At 34.4% G+C, this 23,517-nt stretch overlaps 1 protein-coding gene across 1 annotated transcript in view; it reads right to left on the minus strand.

Moving 5' to 3' along the window:
• Positions 1-23,517, minus strand: part of LOC149580147 (calcium-dependent lipid-binding family protein) — a 321,232-nt gene that overhangs the window by 60,277 nt on the left and 237,438 nt on the right. Inside the window, exons 46-48 of the mRNA XM_089789740.1 lie at positions 23,206-23,475; positions 22,912-23,118; positions 21,491-21,545 (exon numbers count right to left, since the gene is read on the minus strand). Coding sequence (XP_089645866.1) covers positions 21,491-21,545; positions 22,912-23,118; positions 23,206-23,475 — 532 coding nt within the window. The remainder of the gene's footprint in view (positions 1-21,490; positions 21,546-22,911; positions 23,119-23,205; positions 23,476-23,517) is intronic.

Consider the following 23,517-nt stretch of genomic DNA (forward strand, 5'->3'; position numbering starts at 1 on the left):
ACACAGAAACAAAAAAAGGGATAGGAATGGCCACAAGGACCCCCATACCCTTACTGTTTTACACAAACCCTAAAACTAAAACTTAAGGGTAAAACTAAAACCAAAAATATCAATTAATCATTGTCCACATTGTGAAGAAGACAGAGAGTAGTTCTGATAAGTGAGGACCACACTAGTGAGAAGGCAAAAGAGCATCAAACTACATCATCTGTGATTAGTTTCCGAGGTGTGTTCATTTGCATTTTCTTTTTCGATTTTACAAAGTTCCATTATTTGAAAAGGATTATTTTCTTGCTTTATGTTTTATGTCTGCACTTGCTGCTATGTTTCTAACTTCCAACAAAAAACAGTACATCACAAGTTTATAAGCTAGGGGATGAGGGAATAGTTAAGATTTTCTATAAAAGTTTGGTAGCAGCAGGGGGAAGCAAGGGGATAGCTAATTGATGATGTATATTAAATTTTAATATAAAAGATATTGTGCATAGAAAACTAGAAAGAGACACAAGTAACTTAAACTAAACAATGCCAAAGCCCAATTCAAATTGTTGAATTATGATTCATACATACAGAAGGCAATATGCAATAAATAATATTTCAATGTCAGTGATAATTCATTAAATACCATAACAGCTTTATATTGAAATTAATTGAAATCGCAATATCCAAAGAAGTTAAGAATACGAACAAGAGTGTTTCATTATATAAGTGACAACCATCAAAATGACAATTAAATTGCAAAAAAATATATCTACAGCTGCTTTTTTTTCCGAGATAAAAGAATAAACATTGAAATCTTCTAAAGCTGCATATTTAGGGAACTTGTCAGTAGAACTATCATAAGCGAATCTATTTCCTCAAATCTCATCAGCACATTGTGGTATCCTTGAGTTATCATGGCTCCTAAAGATTTACATCCCACCTTTGTATTGAGATCTACCTATAGTAAAGTATCTTACAATAAATTAGGAAAGGCATTATGCACTACAACAAGCCTTTTTGTTCTCAAAGAGACAAGTATATTCCTCTTTCGAGTTTCAATAAGCTCTATGAGGATCAAGTTCTTACACATTATAGTAACTAGAAACCTGTGAGAGAAGATGAATAGCATGTGTTGACAATTCATCTAGATTATCCCAAAATGTGATTCTTAATCCTTGCCAAAGTCGTGTCACCATGTAGTTCCATAGACAATCCACTCAATTCTGATTAATAACGGTGTCTCTGACTGTACAGTTTTTCAAAGGCCTTCATAACACCATTTCTGACCTAATGATCATTAATATGAAGAATTCCACCAGCTCTTTACCCATTTGAATTTGAAGCAATGTATTTACGAGCAGAGGGACGTATTGACATCAAATTTGACTTTGTCTAATTGTTCTTAAATCCTAACCACTTTATGTGTTTTACACCTTATTATTGTTAGCATGAATGCTGGTGGTTTTCCTATGGGGGAGTATCCTACCAATGTTGGAGACATGATCCAGAAGTTGTGTTACATTCATGACAGAATTTTTCATTGATATCAACATATTGGTTATTATGTGAAGACTGCCAAAGCAACAGACAGAGTTTGGCTTTGCACAGTTCAAGGATTGAAGATCAACGTATGCGCACATGGGATTATGTTCTAGAGTATGTCTAGATGCTACAGTTAAGAGCGCATGCGAAAATATGAAGACTAGGGAGTGTTATGAAGGATTGGTGAAGGCATCTTCCAGAAAACATTTCTACAAAGCAGGTACTGATCTTTGGATTGTATCTACTAATAGAAACAGAATCTGGTTGAGTGAGCTTAGACAGAGATTGAAGACATGCCGAAGATGCTTTGGTTAATCACAAACATCAGATTATCAGTTTGAGGAAAGTTATGAAGATTGTGAGCCGATAGATCACTTGTAATTATCAAAAGATGTAATATTTTAATGTAACGTGTAATGAAATATCTTAAGTTGGTCTTATATTATTATTATCAGTTGGGAAAGCTTCAAGGCTGACTCAATAACTTATTTTAAGACTTGGTATAAAGGAAAGGTCATTTCCTTGTCAATAGATATCCAGTGCGGATTAGTATCGTGCGAACTTACATGCAAATATCTTTTCGATTAGAGAGCTGACAGGTCCAATTGAGGCACAATGAGCTTACAAGGAACTATATTTGGCAAGAGAAGTTGTTGACGGACAATTATTGATGTACACTTGTATTATTCAGTGCAGATAGTACTGAAGTTGTTTGGACAGTGGGTCCATCTTTCTTCCTTCGAACTTCTAATAGGGTTGGCACAACTCCTAACAGGGTTACAGTCTCCTTATAGGAATTCAAGGTCTCCTAACGGTTACTCATATGTACTAATTGTATTCCATTGACTCCTAACAGGGTCCATCCTTTAAGGAGGAACATTTATATTAGTCATCTTGTTGTGCGTACCATCCCCACTAGGGCCTTCCCTCTGATCAAGGGTTTCCCTAGTTAATAGATCTGGTGTTGTTGTGTATGGTTATCTTTCTATGGTTGTTGCATCTACTGTTTACATGTTTTAGAATTAATCTAGATACTGAGAGTTCTTTTAATTACATCTTTCTATGGTTGTTGCATTTAACGAGATCTATGGTGTAGTTCAAGAAAGAAAGTTCAAACTTTTATGGAGTTAGCTATGATAGTTGGAAGAAAAAGATGAAGACGCATCTGCTATGCATGGGTCCGAGTTATTGGTTGATTACTAAAAGTACAAAGGATGTGATTGAAGAAGACAAGCTTGAAGGTTGTGATGAAACTCCGAAAGACATTCATGTTCAACATGCTTGCTAGAGAAACATTATTATCAGCTCTTCCTAAAACTGAATTTGGTCAGTTAAAATCTTTGAGACTTGCTCATGAAATTTGGAAAGCTTTCCAAAGTACATTTGAAGGTAATAAAAATGCTCAAAAGGTTAGATTACAGAACAAGATATGCTTATTTCAAAATGCTAAAATGATGGAAGATGGATTTGTAGTAAGTTACTTTGATAGAATAGCGAAGATTGTTGCAGGAATTAAGACTTGCGATAAAGAGAAATCTGAAGATGAAGTTGTATGAAAAATATTAAAGACTTTGAGCCCTACATACAAATAGACAGCACAAATGATTGAACAAGTTATCCCCTTAACATCTGATCTTACAAGAGAGACTCTTCTTCGGAGATTACGGTCAGCTAAGATGTGGATGAGACAAACACAACAATTGTCTAGAGTTGAAATTGCTTTCAGTGCATTAAGTGTTCAAACTCTGTTAGCAAGGAGTGCTAGTACAAGTTCAGACCACTAGTAGTAGGCGAACAAGAGTTCAAGAAGAAAAGAAGATTGAGGAAGGACTCACCTTGCTTATGAAGAGAGAACCTAAACATACCAAAATATGTTGCACGTGTAACGAATATGGTCATTATTCTTCTAAATGTCATAAAAGAGCAAGAAAGACTAGAAAGCCCTATAAGTGAAGAATATCTTAGGATTGTCTTTTTGCTGATGAGGATGAGTTAAATGCTTAAGTGGAAGAAATCTTGAGTTAAAGTGATGATGAAATAGGATTTGTTGCTATTAATGAAGAAAGCCCTGAGAAAGAAGTTAGAGAAGAAAAAGCATTAGTATCACAAGTTGAAAAGAAGAAATCTAATTGAATTATTGATAGTGGTTGTTCCCATCATAAGATTGCAGATATGAGTAAGCTTGTTGAATTCAATAGTTATGATGAAGCAATTGTTAGAGTTGGAAATAATGCAGCTTGTCATATAAAAGGAAAATGATATATCACATTTGATGGAAAGACTAATACTGATGATGTTTACTTTGTTGATGGTTTGAAACATAATCTTTTGGTGTTGGATAGCTAGTGGACAAGGAATTTGCAGTTTACAAAGAAGACCTGTATTATCAAAGACAAAGATGGAAAATCGATCGGTACTAGTACAAGCACAAGAAATAATGTATTTGAGTTGAATCCTACTAAGATGGCATGTTTATGTAATAACCCCAATAGGTTATAACTTCTTCAAACACCAAAAATCTTTATACTTCAGTGGTTTGACATTTCGTCAAACACTTTGCAAGCAAGCTCTGATACGATTGTAATAACCCTCCTCAAATCTGCTCTCAAAAAATGTTGATGAAGGCTCAAGGAATTTCATCAAACAATTCACATGCAAGGGATGTATGACTGATATAGTATTTCAGCTGGCTTTAAATGACTCTTTTTACAATTTTGCATCAATGAGAATCTTGTGCTAGAAGACTATAATGGACTACACAATGACCTAACATGAGTGTGCTACTAATTTTGACAATATTCAGTGCATATATATGATCTAAGCATGAGAAATGAACACCTACAGCCAACTGGCATTTTTACAAACAGTTGGTATGCAAACTAACTTGCTAATAAATAATGATATTAAATTGCTTAAATGACACCAGCAACTATTATCTTCTTAATTGCAATGAAAAAATACAATGCTCATGAAATATGGCCAAGACTTTGGCATTTGCATGGATTACAAAATGATAATGCTGGTATAATGCACACTTACAGCTGAAACTTATAACACCCTAAAAATCCAATACTAAGAAAGGAACCTCGTTGTAGATGGCTGTAATAATTTTCTTCAATGCTGCCCCTTCTGTTTTGCTTTTCCGATTTGCTTTTTCGAACTGCTTTTTCGGACTGCTTTTTCGGTTCCGCTTTTTTGGACTGCTTTTTCGGACTGCTTTTTCGGTTCCGCTTTTTCGGGCTGCTTTTTCGCATCTGCTTTTTTCAGACTACTACCCTATTGAATTTTAAGACCATATCTTTCAATGGCGTCAAGATTTTCAACTTGAAGGGATTTCGTCCTTCAAACTATTGAGACATGATCTCCAAAAAATTTTCCAATTTCTTTGATTTTCCCAAGCATACTAAAAAGAAGCTCTTCCCTTTCTTTTATAATGTTCTCACAAGAGCTCAATCTTTCGTTTTTTCAATGTGGGATAAAACATCACTCCCTTTATGTAACTTATGTCTCCAATGTGTTATAAAATAAAGGGGACTCTTTTAATTTAAATATTTCCCACAAACTATAGTCTATGCATTAATAAAGTTAAATATTTAAATTTAACTTTATAAAATAGCTTTATCAATGCATAACAAATCTTATCAATGATAAACAAGTCTTCTTGTCGATTTTAAACAATTAACATCGACATACCGCTGCCACTGGATGTCCGACCATATCCAAGATGACTTACTATAAATAGTAAGTATGCCCAAAGTTGCCTCAAAACCCCTCAAAAAGACCTGCAACTGAAACTAACTAGGCCAAATAGCCTCTAAGCCCCTTTAATGTCCTAGTTAGCCTACGGGACTGTGGGGAAATAGGCTAACGACATCATGCTATGAATGCTAAAAAGGGGACATTTACAGTCCGCCCTTCCCAAAATTGCTTGTCCCCTAGCAATGGTCGAACAACAACCCAATCAATCCACCTGGATCCCAAATGTAGTAATGAACTATACTGCTATCAGTCAAGATAGGCTCTTGCAACAACCTCTGAAAATTAACCAAGAGGAATCCATAATCAAATTGGCGAATACAACTCACCCAAACTCCAAAGTCAGGAACCCATGAGAAACAAGCTCTCGAAATATTAGAACCCAAGTAGAGTAGATAACCCAAACTGCCAACATAGTAAATACCATCAACACATCCCACTAGCCTATGTGGAATGTACAATACAATTCTGCAACAACGATGAATACTCCCGCATGAAACTGCACCAAATACAGAGAATCCACACACTGCACACCTACTGCAATTAACACAACTCTGCAGATCACCGGTCACTGTCTCATAACCATAACAACCATGCATTGCTGATGGTGAATAGTCATTACACGGTAGATAGCAAAAACGTGAGCCCAGACCAAACCTGTCTTCCATCAACTCCTCAACACATGGATCAAAAGCAAACCGATGAACATATCCTACAGTATAATGCCGGTAAAAAGAACCAATCCTAGTCAAAGACTCATCCTGCAGACGTGATACAACCAACTGTGACTGATCGTCAGCTAAGTCAGAGGATGATATAGCCAAGAGTGCAGAATCAACAACAACATCACTAGTCTTTGTGCCCTCCAAGTCAAACATACCACAATGCTCAACTGCAACGCCCAACTCAGCTGAACCTGCCTCCAGTGGAAATGGACCAAATATGCCAATACTAGTGTCATGGATAGATATATCCTCATCTCCATTGCCTCTATCAACCTCGACCATGGACATCCTCGGATCACTAGACACCACGGTCAGTGACTGTACAGAATTTGGTAAAGACTGAAGTCGTTCCAACTCCACGGTCACCTCAGCTAAATGAAACTGTGACTCCTCGAAAGCCAACTGTGTACTCTCAAGAAGCTCAGAAGTCACTTCAAGCTGCTGAGTAAGCTTACTCACCTCATCTTCCTTGACCAATAATACGTCATATGATGTACTCCCCCATTGCATAAGATAATCTCTATCAGCTACCAACTGCATATAATTCTGTCTTAGAATCCGAATAGCCTCCCATAAAGAGTGGATCTCTGTCAAGGAAAGATAACTGCCTCCCTGCTCATCACTAGCAAGAGAACCCCATCCATAAACTGCTAACAATTGACGCGCAACATCGAAATGCTCGCAAGTGATAGAAATGTCTTGCTCGCAAACTCTCAGCTGACTAGACACATGATTGTGCTGACTGGTCAAACTCCTATACTCTACCCCTGGTACACTTTCCAAAGGAGTAACCTCAGAATGGCTATCATCTGTAATACTGCCATCCAAATTTTGCAGTCCAACTGCTGAACTTGTCTCATCAAATGGAGTGACTGAGGCATCAACATAAACCTCTGTATCAAAGGAAACTGTTGAGGAGACTAAGTCCTCAAAATTGTCCACAACATCCCCCTGGGTGTCATCTGTAATAATCAAATCCTGGGACTCTTCTATAAACTTTGTCATATCTGAGAGATCATCAACCCATTCCAACAAGAATGGTCGATTGGATACATGAACAATGCCCAACAAAAGTGTGTAAAAACTAATTCCAGCATCAAACAAGCTGCTGGCATGGATGAGAACTACACCTGGCAAGCTACTAATCAAGTCCATGATGGTGCAACAGATACTACTACCAAAGAATGATAAATATCTCCGGTCAAAACGATCCCAAGTACTAAGATAAGGATCCCAACATCTAATCCATGAACGGAAATCGACTGGCAATTCAAGTAAACTTCTCACCTCAGTAATGTGAACAATACCAACTGACTTCATGCACCTATCTACAGTCTCTGAATCCGGAGTGTGAATGCTAGACGTACTCATATCATCATCAATATGTGACCCGACTGTAAAAGGAAACTGAGTCCTTGCTATATGAGCTAACTCCCGAATTGAACTCACAACGCTCGTCCACATGTCTCTCAGAATCCTGGAGAGCCAACTTCATTGCCTCCATGCCTTCGTTGATCTGCTGTAAGTCGTCACAAGAAGAACCTGTTTTGACTCCTTTCTGTCTCTCCTACAATTGAATCATCCAAATTTGATTCTCAATCAATCCATGTATCCTATCATGATGAGATAAAGCCGTGACAATATTCTTGTCCCTTGTCTTCAGCTGGTATGCCAAACCAAGTAAAGAGCTACTAGCCTCTATCTCATGTGAAGAAGCATCCAACTGTGCCTGATACTCACTTTCTGCAAAGTCCTGAATGCTCACTTTCTGATCAACTGTACTATCCTCAAACTTGATAGTATCCTCAACTGCTGTAACTTCATCCAGCCCAACTATACTGGAATCACTATCTGCGTCAATCGCACAATCCGGTGTGCCTGTGATATCACCTTCTGGCTCAACCTGCACAACGTCTGTAACCCCTTCTACCTGTGAAGATGATGGAGATAAACCATTACCTGAAGATATGCTAATGTCTCCCTGTATCGAATCAGCATGTCTGTTAAACTCCTCATACAAGTTTCTGCCTGTCATAAGGAAGGTACGATCTTTAGGCCTATCAAAACGTTCAATCAGTCTCTCCTTAAACTCCACATATGAGGTAATGTGTGCATGACCCATAGTGACCATACCATGATGCCACCACTCGTGTGCTAACCCATCCAGGTGAATTGCTGCATACTTAATAGCTTCTTGCTCAGGCATACGAATCATTTGAATGTATGTGTCAAGATTTTGAACCCAAGCTCTTGCTGTAGACTTCCCCGAGCCATCATAATATGGTAACTGAAGTTTCCCTACTTTCTTCCGTAGCTCATAGCTCTGGTTCCTGTCATGTCCACGTGGCATATGCTTCATCCGCACATCTATATACTCCCTAAAGGTAATTGCAGCAGTAAAATTTGGACCTCCGGCTTCCCAATCTCTCCTCAACTGGTCCTGTATATCAGTGATCTGGGGCTCTGGTACGGGCTGCTCTGGGGCTCTAGGAGGAAATGTGGGAATCATGGGCCTCAAACTCACTGTCCTAGCTTGCTTGGGTGCATGACCGAAATTGTTCCCAACTTGTTCACCTCCATTACGTGTCCCATCCTATTTATTACCATTCTGATTATTTCCTCCACCCACATTAGCATTCAACCCCATTTGACGAGCCATCATCTGCATCATAAGCTCCAATCTCTGACTCTGTTCCTGTGCTCTCTGCTCTGCTAATCACTATCCCTATGCCAAGGTGTCTAATATCTATAAGAATCTTTCCTTTCCCTGATCCGAACTGATATACATGTTGTCAAACATATTTTTCTCTCTATCTGGCTATTCCAAATAAGACCTCCATAGGATGGCAGGACTTATAGCTCTGATACCACTGTAATAACCCCAATAGGTTATAACTTCTTCAAACACCAAAAATCTTTCTACTTCAGTGGTTTGACATTTCGTCAAACACTTTGCAAGCAAGCTCTGATACCACTGTAATAACCCTCCTCAAATCTACTCTCAAAAAATGCTAATGAAGGCTCAAGGAATTTCATCAAACAATTCACATGCAAGGGATGTATGACTGATATAGTATTTCAGCTGGCTTTAAATGACTCTTTTTACAATTTTGCATCAATGAGAATCTTGTGCTAGAAGACTATAATGGACTACACAATGACCTAACATGAGTGTGCTACTAATTTTGACAATATTCAGTGCATATATATGATCTAAGCATGAGAAATGAACACCTACAGCCAACTGGCATTTTTACAAACAGTTGGTATGCAAACTAACTCGCTAATAAATAATGATATTAAATTGCTTAAATGACACCAGTAACTATTATCTTCTTAATTGCAATGAAAAAATACAATGCTCATGAAATATGGCCAAGACTTTGGCATTTGCATGGATTACAAAATGATAATGCTGGTATGATGCACACTTACAGCTGAAACTTATAACACCCTAAAAAAACAATACTAATAAAGGAACCTCGTTGTAGATGGCTGTAATAATTTTCTTCAATGCTGCCCCTTCTGTTTTGCTTTTCCGATTTTCTTTTTCGAACTGCTTTTTCGGGCTTGCTTTTTCGGTTCCGCTTTTTCAGACTGCTTTTTCGGCCTGCTTTTTCAGTTCCGCTTTTTCGGGCTGCTTTTTCGTATCTACTTTTCTCAGACTACTACCCTATTGAATCTCAAGACCATATCTTTCAATGGCATCAAGATTTTCAACTTGAAGGGATTTCGTCCTTCAAACTATTGAGACATGATCTCCAGAAAATTTTTCAATTTCTTTGATTTTCCCAAGCATACTAAAAAGAAGCTCTTCCCTTTCTTTTATAATGTTCTCACAAGAGCTCAATCCTTCGTTTTCTCAATGTGGGATAAAACATCACTCCCTTTATGTAACTTATGTCTCCAATGTGTTATAAAATAAAGGGGACTCTTTTAATTTAAATATTTCCCACAAACTATAGTCTATGCATTAATAAAGTTAAATATTTAAATTTAATTTTATAAAATAGCTTTATCAATGCATAACAAATCTTATCAATGATAAACAAGTCTTCTTGCCAATTTTAAACAATTAACATCGACATACCGCTACCACTGGATGTCCGACCATATCCAAGATGACTTACTATAAATAGTAAGTATGCCCAAAGTTGCCTCAAAACCCCTCAAAAAGACTTGCAACTGAAACTAACTAGGCCAAATAGCCTCTAAGCCCCTTTAATGTCCTAGTTAGCCTACGGGACCGTGGGGAAATAGGCTAACGACAACATCATGCTATGAATGCTAAAAAGGGGACATTACAGTTTAGTTGCTAAGGTGGATGACAGTAGGTTGTGGCATAAGAGATTTTGTCATATCACCTTTGATAACATTCTGAAGGTCAATTCTACATTTGCAGATAGAGATTTGCCTAAGATTGTGAAACATACATGGTATGTAAGGAATGTGTAATGGCAAAACAGAATAAAAGTTAATTTCCAAGTAAGAAAATTACTACTCCAGCAAAGTTGGAGATTGTGCACACACACTTGAGTAGTCCTACAAAGAAAAGAGCATTCTATGGTGAAAAATATTTTATGATTCTTATTAATGATTTCACTAGAATGATGTGGAAAGCATTTCTTAGAGAAAATTTTGAAGCTTTTGAGAAATTTAAGATATTTAAGAGTAGAGTTGAGAATTAATCTAGTTTGAAAATTAGATATTTGAAATCTAATAGAGGAAAATTTACTTCAAATGAGTTAAACAATTTTTGTGAAGTTAATGGTATAAGTAGACAACATTCAACCCCTAAGACACCTAAACAAAATGGGATAGCAAAAACAAGAAACATAATAGTAACAGAGGCAGAAAGATCAATGATGCTTGAAAACAATGTATCTAAGATCTTTTGGAGAGAAGTAGTAAATACAACAATATACACTATGAACAGAATACAAATCAGACAAGCCACTAGTAAGACACCTTATGAACTTTGGTTTAGACATAAACCTTCTCTGAAGTATTTTAGAATCTTTGGAAGTAGATGTTACATTAAAAAACATGATGATATGGTTGATTCAAGAAGTGATGAAGGTATGTTCTTTGGATATTCATCGAAAAGTAAGGCATGAGGATATTTTAATCAAAGAACTAAGACTATTGTTGAGAGTGCTAATGTGAGAGTTGATAAAAAGTTTAGAATTTAGGAAAGGCTACTTGATACTAATTTTGATGAAGAAACTAATCCAAGGCCTAAAAAATAGAATGTTGAACAAGAATTATTTTACGAGATTGTGACTGATTTGCAGAATGAAATTTATAGAGAAGTGCACAGAGAAGAACAAAGAGAAGAATCAAGATCTAAACCTAGAACAAAAATCAGAGTTGAGATAGTGACACCTAATAGAAATTTGATAAAGAACCACCCTGCCGAACAGATCATTGGAAGCAGAGTCAAAGGAGTGATGACAAGAAATAAGGTACAAGAACTATGTTTAATTTCTCAAGTTGAACCTAAGAATGTTGAGGAAGCTTGCAAGGATGACTATTGGATTAAAGCTATGAAAGAAGAATTAGAGCAGATTGAGGAGAACAAAACATGGGAATTGGTTCCTAGACCTAAGGATGAGAATATTGGAACTAAAAGGGTATTGAGAAACAAGATGAATGAACAAGGTGAACTTGTAAGAAACAAAGCGAGATTGGTTTGTAAAGGTTATTCACAAAAAGAAGGAATTGACTTTGAAGAAACTTTTGCACTTGTTGCTAGATTAGAAGTAGTAAGAATGTTTTTGGCATATGCAGCTAACAAGAACTTTAAATTTTTATCAAATGAATGTCAAATCATCTTTTCTAAATGGAGAACTCTAAGAAGAGGTATACATTGAGCAGCCTGACAATTTTCCTTTGACAGATGAAGATGGTACGATTTACAGATTGAAGAGGCACTGTATGCACCGAAACAAGCACCTAGAGCCTAGTATGCAAGATTGGACAAAAACTTGACAAATTTAAGATTTGTGAAAGGTAATGCTAATAGTAACTTGTATCTGAGAAAAGATGATAAAGGATTACTAATTGTTGTATTTGTGGATGACATTATTTTTGGACATAATAATGAAGCAAGTAAGGTATTTTTAGAAGAAATGAAGAAAGAATTTGAGATGAGTATGATTGGGGAGGTGAAGTATTTCTTGGAATTGCATATTGTACAAAACAATGATGGTATTTTCATATCACAGTCTAAGTATCTTAAAGACTTATTAAAAAGATTTGGTTTGGAAAGTTGTAAACCTGTTGGACAACCTCTGATAACTAGATGTAAATTAACTAGCAAAGATGAATCACCTGCTATTGAACAGAAAAATTACAGATCTATGATTGATGGATTGCAATATTTGACACATACTAGACTCGATATAGCTAATACAGTTGGCATTGTGGCAAGATTTATGGCAGATCCTAAAGAGACACATTATGCAACCATAAAAATAATTTGCAGATATTTGAAGGGTGCACCTATTTATGGCTTATGGTATGACACATCAAATGGTTTTACTTTAAGTACATACACCGATGCAAATTGGGTCGTGTAGATGACAAAAAAAGACCAGTGGTGGAGCATTTTTCTTGGGAGGATGATTGGTTTCTTCACTAAGTAGGAAACAGGACTATTTCAGAGAGTATGGAAGAAGAAGAGTATGTAGCAGGAGCAAGCAATTGTAATCAAATTATTTCGATGAAGCAAATGTTGAAAGACATTGGAATTGAGTTTATAAAGCCTGATATCATACATTGTGATAATACAAGTACAGGGAAATGTCAAAGAATCCAGTGTCACATGCTAAGTGTAATGTCCTACCAGGGAACCGAAGAGAAATTAACCTATAATGTAACTAAGTTTGCTAAACAATAATTTTTTAAAGATTAATACAACAAGAGATAACATATCAAAAGCAATAACTCATATACATACATAAGCAATAGTATAACAGTTACATCTCTCAAGGGTTCCATAACATTAAATCACACACATAAGTTATATTAAGATTACATCTGATAAGTAAACAAAGTTCATTTCATAGAATAACCATAGGTATCAAATCACATGAAAGAATATACAAGTACATAAGATGCCACATGGCATAACCAAAATGCATAATCATCCTTTCTATAATCACATGTACGAAATGCTAAAAGAATATACATTATTATAAGATACAACATACCATGAGATCTAAAATAATCAATGTACAATATACTAGAATATGACCATAGAACATAATCACAAGAGAAGAAGAATTGTAACAACCCCTCTAATAATAAAATATAATATTAAATAATATATAAATAACTAATTGATTATGAATTAGTATAGTTGTTAAACAACTATAGATATAAATTCATTTAGAGATTTAATATATTGAATATATAAAATTAGAGCATAAAATATAATTCAATTTCACATATATCAAATCAATTATCTAAAGGTACACCTAACATTTATCAATAAATCAATGTTATACATTGAGATAAAATGAACTACAAAAAATAAAAAAGGATGGAAGGAATAAATAATAAAGTAATCATCTATTATTCCCTTAAAACCTTAATTATTCTATAATATGGAATCCATACTCCGAACACCCCTACAAGTCACCTCCAATGGCAATAAGGGGTATATATAACGTGTGACTCAACATTAAATGAGTGCAGGAAAAGAGAAAAGAGCATAAACCACCAAAAAAGGGAGCTTGACTAATAGTCACATGTAGCCAAGGAGCCCATCAAAGTCATCACATCCACCGCAACCAGTATGGCATACTTGTAGCAGAGGGAGTTGTAAGGTCTGAAGCATACAACAAGGCAAGGGGAACGTTAAATAATTCCATCCAACATAACCAATCAAAAACCCTTACACATAAGTGTCCACTGTCAAAGTTGAAAGCCCTTCAGTAAGACGAGAGCGATGACAATGTGTATTCATGAAGGAGATTATGGTAATAATGATTAATGAACTGCTTGCCACTAAATCAAGTCATCAAAAATGTCACGTGCTCAGCAGAAACGTCGGCCTGCAAGTCTACAAGTTACATGCCAAAAGAATATAGTACGAAGGTGAGGTATGCTTAAAGACGTAGGTCCCTAAGCCCACAAAGGTGAGTCGATGGTATGCTAAATTTCCATCAATACCAATATTGAATAATATATGTATATTTTTTTATGATGTATTATTGAGGTTCTTCCATATTTATTAAGTAAATGAATATAAATATATGAACTCCATATATGCAAATATAACATATGGTGCTTATATATAATTATTTATAAAATTAGATCACAATAGAACAAAAAATATAATTATTAAACATATATGCTCCAAGCAAGTCTTGGTGGAGGACATTTGTGAAGAATGTCATATTATGATCCAAGCATGTCTTGGTGGAGGGCATTCATTGTGATTGCCATGAAATGATCCAAGGTTATTGCTTCACATATTTTGTATCAGAGATGGGTCCATTCTCATTTGGTAAATATGATAAAGTAAATGGCAATTCTATTGATGTCAGTATCAGAGATAGGTATAGCTACCTCTTTGGCTGACACAATAGAGATGGATATAAGATTTGGTATTAGAGATGGGTGCAACACCCATTTGGCCGAACACTGCCTAATGGATACAACCTCTATAATGTCGGCATGCGAGAATTATCTCCATCTGACCAACATGCTCAAGGAAGTATAATGGAAGGAATATTCTACTGGTGTCAACATATGCATATGTGAACCTTAAAGGGTGCATTTTAGAAAAGATGGTTGAATAACTAAGGGTTAGGAAACTCGATCTAGAAACGTCTTTAGGGTTGGGTTAGGATAGAGGGTAGAATAGTAAAATATATTTTATTATTGTATAAATTCTAACCTTGGTTTTGCAAGTATTATTGTCCTTACTAGTGGGGACATTACAAGAATAGAACAACTGCACAAGGTGCATACAGCATCAGCATCCAGCTATCGGATCTCAGTGGTATAAGAAACACTACCACCCAACCTCGTGGTATCCTAAATGACCCACTCCCACTGTACTGAGGAGATAAACTCAAGTCCCAAACGAATAACAATCTAAAAGTCATAAAAAGAATCTAGGTCAAGGAATCCTGATAGCAATCTATCTCAAAGGTACCAAGTACACAAGTAACATCTAATCCTAGAGGCAACAAAGACACATAGGAAACCTAATATGCATGTGGGCAAGTGTCATCACATGAATCAACGCTAAGGTTACCCTAGTAGTCTCTCTAGACTCCGCCCCCCTAGTGACTTTATGCAACATCAATATTCTTTCTTACAAAGAAGGCATACTAACAAGGCAAGGTTGCAACCAAGCATCCTCTCTACTCCCATCCTAGCTTGTACTAGTGCTCCAGGCATGGGCGAGGTAATACACTAACTCTTGTTAATTCATTTTAACCCCATTGATGAAATGTTATCATTTATTAATACAACTTACAATGGATTACCTAGGCAGCCTCTTTAAGGCTTTGGCCTCCATTGCAAGCCACTTCCCAACATATACATAGATAACCTACCCTAAGCTCATAAAAGTATATCTCATAAAATCACAATATTCACCTCAACCCTATACAAGCAACTGGAAAGCACCAATACATAAATTACAATATTCACCTCAGTCCTATACAAGCAACTGGAATAGATAACTAATCAAAAATCTCATGGGTTACACCAAGAAAATCACAATACATGAGCTTATAAAAAAGAACACAATCTCATCACAGAAACACATGAATATTGCACATTGTTGGGAATGAAATAATCATGATCAAATAACATCAGATAGCAACATCATAAAACGATCACTTCTAAAGCCTCTGGTAAACAATCCTATTTGTCTGAACTACTAGGTTTCCCCCAAAAAAAAATCACAAGATAAAACATGACATTTCGACATACATTAAAACAAGTGTAGTTATTTAGTCAAAAATAAATTTAAATATAATTCCATAAAAATTGATTTGTCAAATTCAAGTTTTCATTTCATAATCATTTCACAATTGGATAATATATCAATCATGCTATATTATCATGTTGTTTATTTCAATAATCTTAAATCATGAATGATTTAATTAATAACATAAATGTATATTAGAGTAAATCTTAATATTAATTTTATTTCTAAAATATTAGTTTGACTTCTATTTAAGTCTAATATTAATATTTACTTTTCCTTTAATTCATAATGCAACTTGAGATAACTCAAACTTGAAATTATAATTATAATTATAATTAAACTATTTACAATTTTTGTCATAATATTTAAATATTCATAACTAGATGATTATATAATTTAACTTAACTCTTCTCAACATATAGCTACATCACAAATATATATTTATCAACTTATAACTCCACTTGCATCAATAAATATATAACAAGTTAAAACCCACTTAGAATTTTTTTTTAAAATTAATATTTAAAAACCTACTTAGAAGAAAATAAGTAGTATTTATTTATTTAACGTCAAAAATAAATCAATAATATTTTTTTAAAATTTCTGAGATTAATAATTAATAATAATAATAAAGTTTTTTTTTTTTTTTTTTTTTTAAATTTTTTTATAAATAAATCCAAAAATTATATTATATTTTTATAAGATAAATATAAATATGCAATTAGTATTTTTGCATACCTTTGATCTCTCAAATCATGCAACCATGATATACTTAGTTTTCTATATTTAGTATATTTATTTCCACATGCATGTATAAGTTTAACTACAACATGCTTTCCTCTCAATTAATCTTTTGCTTTTCCAATAAATTTTGCAATTAATGTATTTTAGATATAAGAAGAATATTTATCTTTATTTAGAAAATTTATGATGATCACATAACAAATTTAAAGGTCAAACTCTAGTTGTTCAATTTGTTGTTTTCTTTCAATTTTCTGTAATCAAATTTTCCCTATATTAGAAAGGGCTTTAAAAAAATACAATCATAATAATTTTCTAAATTTTTCTACAGTTTTCATCACTCACGTTTTCTTGATTAATAAGTTTTCTTTTTCAAACTCTACAACATAATTCTTTATCCAAAAATTAATACAACAAATTAATAAGCATTATGCAAGCACCTAGGAAGACATGAAGTAGACAAACCATTCAATAAAATTCTACAATGTGTTCTCAAACTCTACCTCAAGAGTCAAAACAATAGCTAATATTTGAGGCAACTTGTAAATGCATGCAAATCCAAACCCTCCGAAACTTTCAACAATTCTTTTTGCTCCAGATCAAAATTTTGCTCCCCAAAACCTGTGTAGGAATGAGCTCGAAACTCTTAATAAAGAGTTTAACTCTACCTAGGGTTTCCGATTTTTGAACATTTAAAAAGCCTCTCTTTAAAATATTTTTTTATTATTTTAATTTATTTTATTCCCTACCTTTAATTATAATAAACTTTATTTAAATTATTCCCACTTTGTGTTTTAATAAGACATTTGACACACCATTCAATAACAATAAAATTCTACAATGTGTTCTCAAACTCTACCTCAAGAGTCAAAACAATAGCTAATATTTGAGGCAACCTGTAAATGCATGCAAATCCAAACCCTCTGAAAATTTCAACAAATCTTTTTGCAACAAATCAAAATTTTGTTCCCCAAAACCTATGTAGAAATGAGCTCGAATCTCTTAATAAATAGTTTAACTCTACCTTGGGTTTCCGGTTTTTGAACATTTAAAAGACCTCTCTTTAAAAAAAAAAAAAAATTTCCTTTAATTAGAGTAAACTTTATTTAAATTAATTTATTAATTTCACTAATAATAATATTTACAGTCCATTATTTAAATGCAACTTCTAAATATTATTATTGTTAAATTAAACAAATATAATTGCGCCAAATTTAGTCTAACTAAATCTTTAAATTTATTTCTTCCATTTAATTAATTTCTCAACCAATTAAATATTATAAAATTGATTTTTATTTATAAAATTTCCGTTTAATTAAATCACTTAATAATCTCTTTCGTTGATTTAATTATACTTGAAAATCACAACATACCCACAAACTCAATCAGAAATCTCGTCTAAAAGACAAAGTATGAATCAAACTCAAATGTTAAAAATCTTGAATTAACGTCATTTTGATGAATTTGGAAAGGTAAAGAACTCAGGTACTTGCCCTTTATTCTAGGACAATTAAGCTTAGATGTAGGATTTGGACTTGAGACCTATCTCCCCTCTTTTACCATTGAGATTCTGTGATAGGGCATGTTCATCCTGGCAATCTAGAGTAGTCGATGTCTGGTACTTGCAATATGCATAAAAGACGAACATGTACATATATATGTACTAAACAAGCAATGGCGGGGAGTGGTACATCGTGTAGATCCTGACTAGCAAGTAACTACAACTCCCTCCCTCAATGTCAAACACAAAGTAAAACATACATGTACACCATGCAGATGCAAGTATGGGGTGAGTAACCATACACCATATATAAATCATCCATATAATTGTCATCATAAAAGCAAGTAAAATCACTATATGAAGTATGCAAAACATCATCATCAAATGAACAACCATGAACACATCAGATATTCGAGTATAAAGTAGCTCATCAAATATATAATCCAAACATGTGAATGGTATCAACCAAATCAGGTAACCAAGTACCACTAAATCAAATTGCACAACCATGTAAACTAACCTAAAAGAATTTGGCAATATAACAAAAAGCAAACTAGGGGTAGGCACTACACAAGGACAAAGCATATATCTATTAAGTATCACTTTTTTAGAGAGGTATGCTTGAAGCCATGCCCCAACCTACTTTTGAGTAGTTGATGCAGACATTGCATCAGTCTAGTGGTAACATATCACTATTGCTTTTATCTAGACTGGATACCTGATGCTTCCTCTATGGAGGAGTATCTGTGTTTGGGTTGAGTCATAAACAATTTTTGGTAACTAATATTTAACAATGTCTTTGGACACGAGCTTATTGCAGATCATGAGTAGAGAATTGACATAATGATACCTTTTTCATTGATGTTAAAGGGGGAGAGTAGCTCGTGAAAAACATCCCTGTATATTGATTGATGTCAATGGGGGAAGAAGATTCATGGAAGATTGATCTCTAGGGGATAGATGAGTATAGTATACTTGATATATCCAATGAGAAATGAAGGAGAGATATGCTTAAGGGAGAGATTCATGTTGATTGATGAAGAGGATATCATTGATGACGAGAATTTCAAAAGATGATGACACATGGGAGAGATTAACACCTTCCTGTGCATGTTGGTTACAATCCAGATGAAATTCATGGAAAACATGAATGGGGGTGCAGATGCAGTAGAGATACATTTAGTATTCATGGAACTTTTCATCTATGTTTCCATCAATGCCAAAGGGGAAGATTGTTAGCATGAATGTTGACTGTATTCCTATGGGGGAATATCCTAGCAATGTTGGAGATATGATTCAGAGGTTGTGTGTTGCATTCTTGACAAACTTTGTCATTGATCTCAACATATTGATTATTTTGTGAAGACTAGCACAACAGAAAACAGAGTTTGGCTTCACATGGTTCGAGGATTGAAGATCACCTTATACGCACATCGGATTATGTTCTAGAGTATGTCTAGATGCTACAATTAAGAGTACATACGACAATATGAAGATGGGACAAAGTTATGAAGGATTTGGTGAAGGAAACTTTTAGAAAGCATTTCAAGAAAGTGGGTACTAACGCCAAGATTGTATCTCCTAATAAAGACAGAATCTCGTTGAGCGAACTTAGATAGTGATTGAAGACATGCTGAAGATGCTTTGGTTAATCACGCACATTCAGATTATCAGTTTGAGGATAGTTATGAAGACTATGAACTGACGGATTCCTTGTAATTGTGAAAAGATGTAATATTGTAATGTAACATGTGATATAATATCTTAAGTTGGTCCTATATTATTATTATTGTAAATTGAGAAACCCTCAAGGCTGACTCAATAGCTTATTTTAGGTCTTGGTATAAAGGAAAGGTCATTTCTTTGTCGATAGGTATCCAATGCAAATTATATGATGTTATGTATTGTGTGAACTTACATGCAAATATCTTTTGGAACAGAGAAGTGACTAGTGTAATTCAGGCACAATGAGGTTACAAAGAACTGTATTTGGTAAGAGAAGTTTCAGTTGGATAGTTGTTGATGTACACTTGTATTATTAAGTGAGGATAGTACTGAAGTTGTTTGGATAGTGGGTCCATCTATCTTCCTTTGAACTCCTAACAAGATAGGCAGAACTTCTAACAGGGTTGGAATCTCGTAACACAGATTCAAAGTCTCCTAGCAAGGATTCATATACTAATTGTATTTAATTGATTCCTAACATGGTCCATCTTTTCACAAGAAACTTTTATATTAGTACATCATCCTGTGGGTACCATCCCCACCAGGGTTTGCCCTTTGATCAAGGGTTTCCCTAGTTAACAGATTTGGTGTTATTGTGTATGGTTATCTTTCTATGGTTGTTGCATCTACTATTTACATGTTTCAAAAATAATAAGGATATTGAGAGTTGCTTTAATTGCATAACTAATTCACCACCCTCTCAGTTATCTTGGTGGACTTTACTTTCTAACAATAATGCCCATCATATATATAATTGTTCTAAGAGGATTGCTAATAGGCCTCCCTTGGTCAAGCTTGTCTAAGTTCTATTCTTCATTGTTTCCCCTGTTCCTATCATGTGCCAAGAGTTGTAAAGATCCAAAATTTCTAAGTGGGGTCCCGATGTCATTTCTCTGTGACTTAAAAGTTGTGATTTTAGAGTTTCCTATCCCAGCATACCTTTTCTACAACCCCCTTATTTCCCTTATCTTTCTGAATGTTTTGGACTCTCTCTTAAGGGCATTATTTTCCTCTAACCACCAGTTTTGACACTTTAAATGAGTTACTTCTGAAGTCAGAGTGCCAGTCATCTTCTTATCCAAATACCTTGTGGCATTAGGTATGGAAAATTGCCAAAAATAATAAATATATAATGTAAACCTAGAATAAAATGCTTGTAGCATGATTACCATTGGCATAAAAAAGCCAGCAACTAATGCTATGCCAGGAAAGAAAGTTGAACGGTAGATTTAATTACATATTACTAATACCTAAATGACATACATTACTTATAATTGAGTTTTCAGGATGATTTAGATCACACTACTAGTATATTTAGTTTTTAGTATTTCAATTCGCTGAAAACTTAAGACGGTTCAATCATGACTCATTACCAACCATATCAAAAAATAAAATTGAAAATATTAAAAAAAAAAAAAACATATCCCCAATAAGGTTACATAGATGCAAACCTGAAAAATACAGTAATCTACCATTATACATTAAGAAGCTTATAATTGGTTATCTAGAGCTATATAGATAATCAGGTGCTAAAATTTGAATATTTTGTGATGCAATGCTTACCTTTACCAGCTTTTGCTGCAAGATTCGTGACTACAACCTCCAAGCTTGTCAAACCCTGCAGAGACACATACAATTAGCAATATAGTAAGTAAATCCTACCCATTTGTGATTTCACATAATTTATTAAACAAAGTCAAACCAATTATTGTTGCAATTTAGTCCAAAACGAAAATTCATATTTGAGGCATCCTCTTGAGTAGTGACTACTAACAGACATGACCATAGTCATAATTGTGTTCACTCTGCATCAATTTCAAGTATGTTGTGTCGATAAAACCTTCGTATGGAGTATACCAAACATCAATATTGATAAATTCAATTATTCATTGAATAAAAGTATTGATACAGATCAATAATGGATGATTAGTAATTCTTGGGGGCCTCTAACTCACAATCATACACAGAAATAATTATTGCTAACGTTCTAAAAATCATTTCATGGCTCAATTTGAATCTTAGGGCCAACATCCTTAAATAGCTATAAAAGCAATCAAATTAGTGATATCTTTCACTAAATATTTCTTTGTTGGCAGATTTTGTAGAGATAAATAAAGAAAACACTACAAAGTTCTAAATACCATGTACTATTTACCTGTTGAAATCTGAAACATTTATTAGATGACACTAAAAAAAGTGAATAACTATGTTTCCCAGAGTTATAGGAACATTCATTGGGAGAATTCTGGTAAGGCCCATCATAATTCAAAGGACACTTCATAGGATGTGAACATTAACTAAAATATTCATTTCAACAGAATTATTTTTAATCTTATTATAAGAAATGGAATACAGAAAAAGGTTTCTTCAAGATATGATAATAATCAACCCCAAGAAAACATGTGTTACTGGTGTATTCTGCCTTTATAGGGCTATTTGTTGTTTCTTGTGCTTTGCAGATCAACACCAAGATTTATCCTTCTTACTATAACTGTGTTTGTTTCTTTTAGTTTTTCATTACAGTCCTGTAACCATGGTACTTCTGAATAGCAATTTGAATGTATTTTTTAATCCAACTTATCTGCTCTTTATTGTATGTTGACACCAACATTGTTTCCTCTTTTATTTCCATCCATGATGGTTTTAACTTTATTGCCACTAGGCCACAATACTTCATCATATACTGTTTCAAGTAATCACTCATCATAGTTTGCAATAATGCTCCATTCATTGCAAGAATGACTCCTAATCATAGCATTTCAGTCAAGTTCTACATGAATATTTAGGCTTTTCATACAACCCCATTAAAAAGTTATCATTATGGTTAAGACATAAAGAAATTTGCATTTAATGAAGAAAAACAACTGGAAGAAAAGTCGCACTGCCAAAACACAACAGTACATTAAGAGAGCTAGAAATGTATCATTTGCATAATGTTTGGGTTTTTCAGCTCCATTCAAAAATCTATGAAGAAAAATGTGCACCTGATTAGGAACTTCAAATATAAACACTTCATTCCAGTTCACAGAACCCACTAAATAATCATGTCTTTTCAAACTGAATGGTTTAACACATCTAGACCGTGCACTCTGAGGGAAAGGGCTTTGATCCTCTGGTGTTTGCTTTGTTGTAACTAAACGGAGCACACAAAAGAAATTGTATGCATTGCCATCATCAGTCAAAGGCAACTCCTGCAAGGACAAGAGAGATTAATTCTGAAAGATGCCACAAGGAACATTCAGAGAAAACAGAAAGAAATTTTAATCTATATTTCATACTTTGGCCTCCAAAATGTGAACAGCAACGTAACGACGTGAAGCATTTGTCTCTGTCACAGCATTCAATCTATCAGTAAATTTTAAGGGTGGAAGGTGCACTAAAGCACTTCTATCAGGCTTCAATAGCTCCAAGTCTTGAAAATTGTTGGTGTACTGTCTGAGATACAAATCACATCCAAGTTGATTTTCTATGATCACTTTCTCACAATTATCTTCTTCTAAAGCACATGAGTTTGGACTTGGTAAAGATTCTGCACTGTTGTTTGCTTCCTGAAATAGATTGGAAAGATTAGCTAGTTCTCCTCATTGGAT

The sequence above is a fragment of the Cupressus sempervirens genome, chromosome 1 (genome assembly GCF_028749045.1).
Source record: "Cupressus sempervirens isolate cs-2001-9-10 chromosome 1, ASM2874904v1, whole genome shotgun sequence".
NCBI classification, from domain to species: Eukaryota; Viridiplantae; Streptophyta; class Pinopsida; order Cupressales; family Cupressaceae; genus Cupressus; species Cupressus sempervirens.